Here is a 12,619-nt window from a genome sequence, read left to right on the forward strand (position 1 = left end):
CATTATCATCAGGTAATTCACAGTAAATCAACCGTGTCATTATCATCAGGTAAGTCGCAGTAAATCAACCGTGTCATTATCATCAGGTAATTCACTGTAAATCAACCGTGTCATTATCATCAGGTAATTCACAGTAAATCAACCGTGTCATTATCATCAGGTAATTCACAGTAAATCAACCGTGTCATTATCATCAGGTAATTCACAGTAAATCAACCGTGTCATTATCATCAGGTAATTCACAGTAAATCAACCGTGTCATTATCATCAGGTAATTCACAGTAAATCAACCGTGTCATTATCATCAGGTAATTCACTGTACATCAACCGTGTCATTATCATCAGGTAATTAAGTCACAGTAAATCAACCGTGTCATTATCATCAGGTAAGTTTCCTATGCTTTGTGGCACATTATGTATATATATATATATATATGGGGCAAAGAAGTAATTCAAACAGTGTGAACAATGAGGCATGTTAGATTTTCGAGGCAATCCGCCCCTTTACCAAAACACAAAAAATTACAAATACAATCACATAATATATATAAGAAGTACTGGAAATACAATAAAATACAATAAGAATAATGTTTTAGTAAGTAGAGAAACCACAATGAACCCTTCGGCACATTATGTATATATATATGATATACAATGTTTATTCTTAAATATGGCCCATAGTATAATATCCATGGAAAACATTAATGGGTATAAATTGTTACCATGTCAATATATCGTATAGTGTTAATGATTTCAGACCTCGGAACTTAGTGATAGCGGACTTCGGATGTGGTGATGCTATAATAGCCCGCACTCTACCTAACAAAGTGTACTCGTTTGACCTGGTAGCTGTCAACAAGTATGTCACGGCCTGTGACATGGCTAAGGTGAGGACATTAGTTAGGTGACGGGCATTATCGTCCCGAGATGATCATGATTGACTCATAAATTGTGATATTAATCAATGTAATATAAATTGGACAAAGTAATTCTAACTTCTTTATCAAACAAAGGGACATAACTGTGTCTGCATTAGGGCATGTAACCATATTTGGTAAGCAACACTTCATCATCCTAATATCTGAACAAAATGTGGCTGATGTATGTGATACAGGGATATATATATACAATTGTACAGTGGTAAACTATAAAACTATTTATAAAGTCTGTTGGATACTTGAATAGAAAAAATCATCAATGGTAGAATACGGTATAAAGTCTGTTGGGTACTCGAATAGAAATAATCATCAATGGTAGGAAACCGAGTAACGTGACAGATTAATTGTTATATTTTCTCAGTACGTCGATACATGTGTTGATTGTATTTGTTCTAGGTGCCACTCAAGAAGGAGAGCGTGGATGTAGCTGTATTCTGTTTGTCATTGATGGGAAAAAATCTTCCTGATTATCTGAGGGAGGCTAGCAGAGTTCTTAAACCAGGGTAGGTATATCAAACATGGGGGAGTGAACTTCTACTCCTCAGACCTGGGTCAGTATACCAAACATGGGAGAGTGAACTTCTACTCCTCAAACCAGGGTCATTATACCAAACATGGGGGAGTGAACTTCTACTCCTCAAACCAGGGTCAGTATACCAAACATGGGAGAGTGAACTTGTACTCCTCAAACCTGGGTCAGTATACCAAACATGGGAGAGTGAACTTCTACTCCTCAAACCAGGGTAGGTATATCAAACATGGGAGAGTGAACTTCTACTCCTCAAACCTGGGTCAGTATACCAAACATGGGAGAGTGAACTTCTACTCCTCAAACCAGGGTAGGTATATCAAACATGGGAGAGTGAACTTCTACTCCTCAAACCAGGGTAGGTATATCAAACATGGGAGAGTGAACTTCTACTCCTCAAACCAGGGTCAGTATACCAAACATGGGAGAGTGAACTTCTACTGCTCAAACCAGGGTCAGTATACCAAACATGGGAGAGTGAACTTCTACTCCTCAAACCTGGGTCAGTATACCAAACATGGGAGAGTGAACTTGTACTCCTCAAACCAGGGTCAGTATACCAAACATGGGAGAGTGAACTTGTACTCCTGAATCCAGGGTCAGTATACCAAACATGGGAGAGTGAACTTCTACACCTCAAACCAGGGTCAGTATACCAAACATGGGAGAGTGAACTTCTACTGCTCAATACAGGGTCAGTATACCAAACATGGGAGAGTGAACTTCTACACCTCAAACCTGGGTCAGTATACCAAACATGGGAGAGTGAACTTCTACTCCTCAAACCAGGGTCAGTATACCAAACATGGGAGAGTGAACTTGTACTCCTGAAACCAGGGTCAGTATACCAAACATGGGAGAGTGAACTTCTACACCTCAAACCAGGGTCAGTATACCAAACATGGGAGAGTGAACTTCTACTGCTCAATACAGGGTCAGTATACCAAACATGGGAGAGTGAACTTCTACACCTCAAACCTGGGTCAGTATACCAAACATGGGAGAGTGAACTTCTACTCCTCAAACCAGGGTCAGTATACCAAACATGGGAGAGTGAACTTGTACTCCTGAAACCAGGGTCAGTATACCAAACATGGGAGAGTGAACTTCTACACCTCAAACCAGGGTCAGTATACCAAACATGGGAGAGTGAACTTCTACTGCTCAATACAGGGTCAGTATACCAAACATGGGAGAGTGAACTTCTACACCTCAAACCTGGGTCAGTATACCAAACATGGGAGAGTGAACTTCTACACCTCAAACCTGGGTCAGTATACCAAACATGGGAGAGTGAACTTCTACTCCTCAAACCAGGGTCAGTATACCAAACATGGGAGAGTGAACTTCTACACCTCAAACCTGGGTCAGTATACCAAACATGGGAGAGTGAACTTCTACTGCTCAATACAGGGTCAGTATACCAAACATGGGAGAGTGAACTTGTACTCCTCAAACCAGGGTCAGTATACCAAACATGGGAGAGTGAACTTCTACTCCTCAAACCAGGGTCAGTATACCAAACATGGGAGAGTGAACTTCTACTCCTCAAACCAGGGTCAGTATACCAAACATGGGAGAGTGAACTTCTACTCCTCAAACCAGGGTAGGTATACCAAACATGGGAGAGTGAACTTCTACTCCTCAAACCTGGGTAGGTATACCAAACATGGGAGAGTGAACTTCTACTCCTCAAACCAGGGTCAGTATACCAAACATGGGAGAGTGAACTTCTACTCCTCAAACCAGGGTAGGTATACCAAACATGGGAGAGTGAACTTCTACTGCTCAATACAGGGTCAGTATACCAAACATGGGAGAGTGAACTTGTACTCCTCAAACCAGGGTCAGTATACCAAACATGGGAGAGTGAACTTCTACTCCACAAACCAGGGTCATTATACCAAACATGGGAGAGTGAACTTCTACTCCACAAACCAGGGTCATTATACCAAACAGAAAGGACATGTTCTGGAGAGCCAACTCGTCGTAGGTGGTTATAATCATGATTAAAGGTTGATGGGGTCCTCTCACCTCACACCTGAGAGGTAAACAGTACAAGAAACAAACATTTAGGTGATACAAGATGGTTCCAGGCTCGAGACAGTACCAACATTTCAGTAAAATGTAACAGTATATTTTTTTTTTATGTTATGAATGTGTTTTCTCTCTTCCTTTTTAAGTGTTTTTTTTTTAGAGAAATTATAAAAACAAGAGGCCCATGGGCCTTAACGGTCACCTAAGTTATAAAATACGTACCGATATTGCTGATTTTTTTCTTCAATTAAGAATTTTACACATTTACCCATTGTGACATTTGGCCTCTGTGACCTTGAAAGTATATCAAGGTCATTCATTTGAACACTTTTTGTAGCCCTTCATCTCGCAGCATTAAACTAGTTCACTATCATGGCTATGGGTCTCTTAGTTAATAAGAAGTTGTTCAAAGATTCTAACACATTTCACCCATGTGACCATGAAAGTATAGGTCAACGTCATTTATAGGGAAAAAAATGGTAGGCCTTCATCCCTGCATGCTAATGGCCCAATATCTTGATCCTGGGCCTCTTGGTTATTGAGAAGTCAAAAATATAAACTGTTTATAATTCCCGACAGACACTGGTGGGCAAAGGGCGATCTAAATAGGTCACTTGAGACTTCATCTCGGGTGACGTAAGAAGTTTCTGTGTGAACTTGATTATCATGGAGTAAATCAGGTCATATTAGAAAATTAATTTGTTCTGTTTGTAAAAATCTCATTTTTGTCCACGGTCGTCATGCATCGGGGGTCAAAAAAAAAGGGGAAAAAAAATTTTTTGGGGGGGGGGTTTAAAAAAAGGGAAGTAACCTAAAAAAAAACAAAAAGGGGAAAAAACTTTAAAAAAAAAAAAGGGCTTAAAACAAAACTTTTTGGGAACCCCGTGTGGGGGGTTTTAAAATTAAAATTTGACCCCCTTTAAAAAAAGGGGGGAAACGACAAAAAAAAAAAAAGGGAGGTAAAACAAAAATTTAGTAAATGTTTTTTTTTTTTTAAAAATTTAAGGGGCCCCAAGGGAAAATTAAAAAAAAAGGCCCCCCCCGGGTCCCCAAATTTTAAAATTGTTTTGGATTTTTTTTCTTAAAAGTTTTAAAAACCCCATTTTTTTTTTTTAAAAAAGGGTTTGGGGGTTTTTCTTTTGAAATTTTATTTCTTCCCCAAAAAAAAAGAAGGGGCGGGGCCCCCCAAAAAAAGGGCCCAAAGTTTTAATTTTAGGGGAAAGGGGGAAAAAGAAAATTAAAAAAAAAGGACCTTCCCTTTCCCCGGCAAGGGAAAATTCTTGGGGGTTTGGGGGGAAAAAAAAAAAGTTTAACCCCCGGGGAATTGGAAAAAAGGGGAAAAAAGGAAAAAAAAATTTTCCCTGGGGAAAAAATTTCTTTTAACTTGTTTATTGGAAACAGGGTTTAAAAATTTTTGGGGTAAAAAAAACCCTTTTTTGGGGGGGAAAGAGGAAAAAAAGAAAAAAGGGGGGGGCTTTAAAATGCCCTGGGGGTTGCCCGCCCGGGGGGGCCCCCCCCCCCCCCGGGGAAAATTCTTTCCCGGGCCCCAAAAAAAGGGGGGTTTAAAATTTAAAAAGGGGTCCCTAGGGGCAATTTTTTTTTGGCTTTGGAAAAAAAGGGAAGGGATTTTAATTTGGTTTGTTTGCTAAATTAGAAAGCGAAGGGCCCAAAAACGTGAGGTTCCCCAGAGGGTTTTTTTTGGAGAAAAAAAAAAAGGGGGAAAGGGGCCAAATCTTTTTTTTTAATTGTTTTTTAAAAAAAGGGGAAGGCAAATTTTCCAAATTTTCACTCTTCCCCTTCCCTTTTTTGGTATTTTCCTTTTTGGGGAATATCCCAAAAGGGGGGTTTTATTTTAATTTAAAAATTTGGATTAAATCCGGGGGGTTTTTCTTTTTAAATGAGTTTCCCCTTTTTTTTTTTTCCATTTGGAGATCAAAAAGAAAGGGGAACCCTTTTGGTTTTTTTTTTTGAATTTTGATGTAATTAAAAGGGACTAAAAATTTTTTAAAATTTCCCGCCCCTTTTTGGGGTCAATTTTTGGACACAAAAAAAAATTTGGGAAGGCGGCCAGGTTTTTTACATTTGAATTGAAAAAAAGATTAAAGAAATTTTAAATTTTCAATCCCTTTCCCCATTTTGTCATATCTTTTTGGAATCAAAAAAGGGGAAAATTTGGATTTTTTTTAATTTTTTAAATTTTTTGGGAGAACCCTTTTTCAAAAAAATTCCCCCCACCCCTTTTTGTCATATTTTTTTTAAAGGGGAAAAAAACCCAAGGGTTTTTTTTTTTTTAAAAATTTGGAAAATTTTAAAAAAAAAAAAAATTTTTTTAAAACCCAAATTTTTAATTTTAAAGGGGTTTTTTTAAATTTTTTTTTTTCTTTTTGAATAAAAAGGGCGGGGGGGACTTGGTTTTGTTTTTTAATTTTTTCCCAACCCAAAACAAAAATTTAAAATTTTCCCGGGGGCCCCCTTTTTTTGGTGAATTTTTTTGGAGGACGAAAAATATGGCCAAGGGGCCTCTTGGAGAAAAAAAAATTTTGTTATGAATTTAAATTTTGGAAGTTTTTCAAACCGTTTTTTAAACCCGTTTTATATTTTTGGGGGAAAAAAAAAAAATTTCCGACGCCCCATCTTTGGTTTTTAATTTTAAGTTTTTGTTAACCCCCAAAAAATCTGGGATTTTTAAAATTTAATGGGGTTCCCACCCCCCTAGGGAATTTTTTTTAAAAAAAGAATTACGGGGGGGGCCATTTTGGGTTTTGAACTTTAATTTTTTATCCAAATTTCCAAAAGTATAAGGGCTTTATTAAAAAGGGGCCTTTGGGCCGTTTCCCTTTTTTTTAAAAGGGAAAAACAACAGGCCAGGGGAATTTTGGGTTTTTAAATTTTGAAGTTTGTATCCGAACCAAAATTTTGAATTTTTCCAAAAAAAACCTGGGTTTTTTTGGTTTTTTGTGTCCCCCCCAAAAATGATTTAAAAAAAAAAGGGTTTCCTTTGGGTTTTTTGGGGTTTTTTTAAAATTTATGCTTAACTAAAATTTTTTAAACAAAAGGGACCCTTTAATTTTTGATTACCTTTTGAAGGAAGAAAAAAAAGGTGTTTTGGGGGCCATCTTGGTTTTTCCCCTTTAATTCTTTGCCTTTTTATTTGGGGAAAGAATTTGAATGTTTAAGGGTCTTTTTAAAAAAAATTTCCTTTTTTTCGTAGTTTTTTATTAATAAAAGGTAAAATGTGTTTTTTTTTTTTTTTCTTTTTATTTTTTTATGGTGTTTTTAAAATTTTTTCCTATCTCAAAAATAAAATTTAAAAAAAAAATTTTTTTATTTTTTAAAAATTTTGTAAAACTTTAAAAAAATTTTTTTTAAATTTTAAATTAAAAAAATAAAGTAATTAAAAAAAGAGAATTTTCCCCGGCCCTTACCTATTGTCAATTGAAATTAAGGGTAAAGGTGTGAAAATGAAAGCTTTTTTTTTTTTAATTTTAAAACATGAAATTTTTTTTTTTTTTTTTTAAAAATAAACGTTTCCATTAAAAAAAAAATTTTTTTTTTAAAAATTAAGGAACCAAAAAAATTTTTAGTTTTTGGCTTTTTTCCCTTTTTCCCCTTTTAATATTTTAAATTTTTAAAACTGAAAATTTTTAAAAATTACTTAATATTGTTTTTAAAAAAGAAAATTTTTTTCTTTTCAAAAATGAAACTTTTAAAGGTTTTTTTTATAAAATTTTAAAAACAAAGAAAAAAAAAAAAAAGCCCACTTACTCGCTTAATTAACTAAGTTTTTAAAATTTTTTATCAGAAAAAAGGGGAAATTTTAAAAAGAAAATTTGAAACAAATTTTCCTTTTTAAAACCAATAAATTAAATTAAAAAAAAGGGGGGGGGGAAAATTTTTTAAAAGGGGCCGGAATAATAAGGGAAGGGAAAAAAGGGGGACTTTTTTTTAAACCCCAAGAAAGGGGGGTTTTTAGGCCCTAAAAAAAAATTTTAAACCCATGGTTCCCTTTTTAGTAAAAAAAATTTTTGAACAAATTTTAATTTTTGGTTTATTTTGGGGTGATGACCTTGGTCCCTTTAAGGGAAAGACCCCTATTCCCCGGCCGAAATTTTTTTTTTTCTAAAAAAAATTGAATTTGAAAAAGGGCCCAAAAATTTGGGTGTCGGGGGGAGAGAAGAGCTTTCCGGGGAAAAATTTGGGTTTAAAACCCCCTTTTACAAATTTGTATACATAAAAATTTATAAAAAAATTTTTTTTCCGAAAAAAAAAAAAGGGGGGGGAAAAAAGGGTTGCGAGAGAAAAAGGCGGCATCTATTAGAAAAGTGGGAAAAAGGGGAAAAAAAAGGGGAAAAAATTTTCGGAGAGGGGTAAAATAAATAAAAAGTTTTTTAGGGAAGAAAGGGGGGAAAAATGGGGGCCCTTTAAGATTTTTTTTTACGCTGCCCCCGGGGGAGGTTTTGGAGGAAAACCCCACCCTTTATTATTTTTTTTAAATTAAAAGGGGAAAACCCTATGGTTTTTTAAAAAAAAGGGAAAATTTCAAGAAAGAATAGGGGGAAAAAAGGGAAGGGGGGGGGGAAAAGGGGGGGATTTTTTTAAACAAAAAAAGAAGACGGAGGGGAAAAGGGGGGGGGGAAAAAAGGAAAAAATTGAAAATAAAATTATTTTTTTTTTTTTAAAAATTGATGCTCAACGGTTTTAAACAAAAAATCAGAAGGGGGTTAAAAATGTTTTAATTTTTCTTTTTTTGTTAAATTTATTTTAAAAAACATAAACGAAAATTTTTTTATTTAATTTCCATTAATCCCCCATAAATAGGGGGGTACTCTGGTTTTTAGCAAAAACCAGGTTCCCGGGGGCTTTAAAAATTCCCCCCCCCCCTTTGAAAAGGGGGTTTTTTAAAAAAAAAAAAAAAAGAAAAAAAAAAGGGGGAAGGAAATGAAGGGGGGTTAAAAAGGGGGAGGATTTTTATTAAACTTTTTAAATTTGGGATAAAATAAAAAAATTTTTTTTCCAAAGGTTTTTTAAATGGATTGTTTTTAAAAAAATTAATTTTTTTGGGGGAAAGGGTTTAGCCCTTCCCCCCCAATTGGGTTTTCCCCCCGTCTGTTTAAAACCCCCAAAATAAAAAAAAATTGATTAAAAATTTTAAATAATTTTTTTTTTTTTAAAAAAAAAATTTAAATAATAGCTTTTGGAAAAAAAGGGGAAATTTGGGGAAATTGTTAAAAACCCTAGGAAAGGGGGGGTTTTTAAAGTAGTTTTTAAATTTACCATTTTAAAAAAAAATTTTGGGAAAAAAAAAAAAAGTAGTTTTTGCCGGGGTAGAAGAAAAAACCCTTACGAAAAATTTTTACTAAAAAGTAAAAAAACTTAATTTTAAAATCTTTAAATTTGTATAAAAAATTTAAAAGGGCCCTTTTTTTAAATTTGTCTTTGCGCAAAAATTTAAATAATTTTTTTTGGGAAAACCTTTTTAAATTCCTTTAAAAATTAAAATTTAAAATTTTTTTTTTTTTTTAAAAAAAAAAATTTAATTTTGAACGCTTTTAGGGGGGGCCCAAAAAAGAATTTTTTAAAAAGGGGAAAATTTTGAATTAACAAAAAAAAAATTTTTTCGTTAAAACCCCAAATAAATTTTTTTTGGGATTCCCAAAGGATAGATTTTAAACCCTTTTTTTGTTTTTTTAGTTTTAAAATTTTTGGGTTTTTAAACAATTCCCTGTTGGGCCCCCTTTTTGGACATTTAAAATGGGGGCCAAAAAAATTCAAAAAAAAGGGGTTAAGGCCCCGGGGTTTAAAAAAAAAAAGAATTGGTTTTCGGAAAAAGGGGGACTAAAAGTTTTTTTGGCAAATTTGGAAAAAAGGGGGGAAAAAAAACTTTTTTAAAAAAGGGTGTTTTTTAAAAATTTTTTTTTTTTTTTAAATTTTTTTGAAAAAAACCCCCTATAAAAATTTTTAAAAAAAAAATTTGGCCCTTTAAAAAAAACCAAAATTTTAAAAAAATAAAAATTTTTTGGGAAAAGAAAAGGTGGGAAATTTTTTCGGTATAAATTTTAGGAAAAAAAAAAAAAAACCCCTTTTTTTAAAGGGTTTTTGAAAAAGAACTTTATTAAAAAGAATTTTTTAAAATAAGTTTTTGGGCCTTATAAGTTTTTGTGAGAAAAAGGACAATTGAAAAAAGGATTTTTTAAACCCTTGTTTTAAATTTTTTTTTTAAAAATTTCTTGAATTAATTATTTGGGGTTTCCCCTTTTTTTACACAAAATTTTAAAATTGTTTTTTTTTTTCAAATTTTTTTTAAACACAACGGGTTAATTTAAAATTAATGTTAATTTTTTTTTTCTTTTTTGTTTCTTTTTTTTGGGTTATATTTTTTTTGGGCATTTGAAAACTGCGAAATGGTAGGAAATTTTTTCTTTTCTACCACTTTCACCCCTGTTTTTCCTTTATAATTTGAATTCGTCCCCCTTTAACCATTTAGTAAAACCCTTGCTCTTTACGTTTTATCAATTTTTTTGGTTTTTAAAAAATTTGAAGTTTTTTCCCAAATTTTTGACCCAATAAATTTTTGGGTTTTTAAACAAAAAAAAAATTTTTTTTACCCGGGTTTTTTTTTTTTAAAAAAATTTATTTCAAAAAAGGGTAAATTTTTAAAAAAATGGGGCCCAAATTTACAAAGGGGAAAGGATTTTTTTTTTCCTTTTTATGAATTTTTTATGGGGGGTGCAGCTTTCCCCAGGGGGTTTTTTTAAAAGAAAAAAAGGGGGGGGAGGGGGACGAAGGGTCCTCGGGGCACCCCAAAATTTTAGAACCCCCCATTTGGGCAAAGGGGAAAAAAAAAGGGGGGAAAACCCCCAAAGGGGGGGGGGAAAAGATGTCCCCCATTAAATTAAACCTTTGGGGGAAAACCCCTTTTTTAAAAACCAAAACAAAAAAGGGGGGGAAAAAACCCAAAAAAAGGGGGGGGGGGGGGGGGTTAAAAAAAACCCAAAAACGGTTTTTTGGGGAAGAGAAACAAAGAAAAAGTTGAACAAACAAAAAAAACTAAATTCCAAAGAAAAAACCCAAAATGCAACCAAAAATAAAAAAAACCCTAAAAGAAAAAAAAAAAAAAACTAAAAAAAAAAAATCAAAACCCAACCCTTTGAAAAAAAAAATTTTTTTAAAAAGGGGGCCCGAAAAAAATGAACGGGCAGTTTTTTAAATTGATAAATTTTTAAATTGAAAAAGAAACCAGATGTTTATTTTAAACAACTGGTAAATCCCAAAAACTTTTTTTAAAAAAAAGGGAATTTAAAAAAATTTGGGATTTAAAAATTTTTTAAAGTCAACCCAAAATTCCAAAAAAAACCAACTAGAGAAAAAAAAAACTTTTGGGTGGTTTTTTTTTGGCGGGGGGTTTTCAGGGTTAAAAAATTTTTTTTAAAAAAAAAAAATTTAAAAATTTTTTTTATTTCATTTAAAGTACTTAAACGGAACCCTTTTAAAATTTTTTAAAAAAAATTTTTTTTAAAATTTAAAAAAATTTAAAAAGGGGGCAAAAAAATTTTAAATCTTTATTTTAATTTTGGAAATTTTGGCAAAAAAAAACCCCGTCCTTTGGGGATTTTTATGAAAAATACCAAACCCCAAAACCAACCATTGTTTTTTTTTTGGGGAAAAAGGTTTTCTTTTTTTGGAAACAAACAAAATATTTTTTGCATTTCCCAATACAGAAAAAAACACAACAGCCAGTACCAATGGAAGAAAGACCGAAAAGGAACCCAAAGGGTTTTTTGGGACAATGCGGGAAAATGTGGAATAGTTTGTCACTCTCAAGTTTAAAATAAACAGCTTGGAAAACCATTTGATGTGACATCCACAAAGGAAATAAAAGTTAAAATTTTTTCGGTTTTTCCTTGACTTCTGCTAGCAATTTAAAATACCAAGATTTTTTTAAAAATATGCTATCCATTCCATTTCAAATCACTTAGGGCAGCTTACGTACAGGAAAAAATTTGTAATTTCATTTTTAATTTACACTATAAGCTTAAAAAATCTTTGATGCAGGTAAACCGGGTGCTTTGTGACATTTTTGAGGAAAAAACATTTTTTGTCATTAAAAAGGGTAAACCCTTTTCTTATATGCGATTCCACCGAGGGGAAAAATTTAATGGCATAGTTGACCAATGGCTCTAGTACTGTTTACTCTCAAACTATTGGAGGTTTTAACCTTTTCTTCATCTTGCAAAAACTTTGGGTGCCAAATAAAAGATTTTTTTGAAATACTGCCGTCACAGTATCTAAAAACTCTTCCCCCCAATCAGGGGGCTATCTGCAAGTTCTTACAAAAAAAAACCAAAAACTGAAAAGATTTTCAGGAAAAAATCACACTAGAGTCATATTTTCCAAAATCAGGGAAAAAAGAAAAAAAGTTGGAGAAAAGAAACAGACAGGAATAGCACAGACACTTTTTCTGTTTCTATCTGTTCAGGAAAGAATTATGCGTAACTAATGAGAAGAATTAAATGATTCGAAAAAACACTTTCAGAAAAAGACAAAAAAGGAAGAGATGAAAGGGAGCATAAAACCAGAAAAAACCGTGCGTAGATAAAAAAAAGCAAGCCCATACACGTGATAAAATCCCGAGAACCCGTGCCATAGAAAAAAAAAGTAAGGCCAATGCACGTATAAAAACCAAAAAACCCGAACTAATGATTCAAAAAAGTAAACACGTTCAAAAAAAACCCCAAAATACAAGGCCTAATCGCCAAAACAGACTAAGCCTGAAAAGATCCGAAAACAAGGGTTTAATGCAAAAGAGGTAATCACGTGCAAAACCCCCAAAGGGACAACCGTAATCGACAAAACAAACTAAAGCACGTGAAAAAAAACCCGAGAAACACGTGCCATGAAACAAAACAAGGCCCAATGCCGTGATAAAATCCCGAGAAAACCCTGTTAAGTAAAAACAAGAAGAAATAAAACCGAGAAAAACCCGGGGGATAAAAAAAACAAAAGGGAATGGGGGAAAAAAAGAAAAAAGTTGGGGGAAGAAAAAGGAAAAAAAGGAAAGAATAAAAGAAAAGGGGGAAAAAAAAAAGAGAAGAAAGAAAGGAAGGAAAAAGGAGGA

At 33.3% G+C, this 12,619-nt stretch overlaps 1 protein-coding gene across 1 annotated transcript in view; it reads left to right on the forward strand.

The window, feature by feature from the left end:
* LOC117329895 (25S rRNA (adenine(645)-N(1))-methyltransferase-like) overlaps positions 1-12,619 on the forward strand; it is a 38,873-nt gene that overhangs the window by 15,612 nt on the left and 10,642 nt on the right. The window contains exons 4-5 of the mRNA XM_033888112.1: positions 758-887; positions 1,335-1,441. Coding sequence (XP_033744003.1) covers positions 758-887; positions 1,335-1,441 — 237 coding nt within the window. The remainder of the gene's footprint in view (positions 1-757; positions 888-1,334; positions 1,442-12,619) is intronic.

This window comes from Pecten maximus, chromosome 6 (genome assembly GCF_902652985.1).
Source record: "Pecten maximus chromosome 6, xPecMax1.1, whole genome shotgun sequence".
Lineage (NCBI taxonomy): Eukaryota > Metazoa > Mollusca > Bivalvia > Pectinida > Pectinidae > Pecten > Pecten maximus.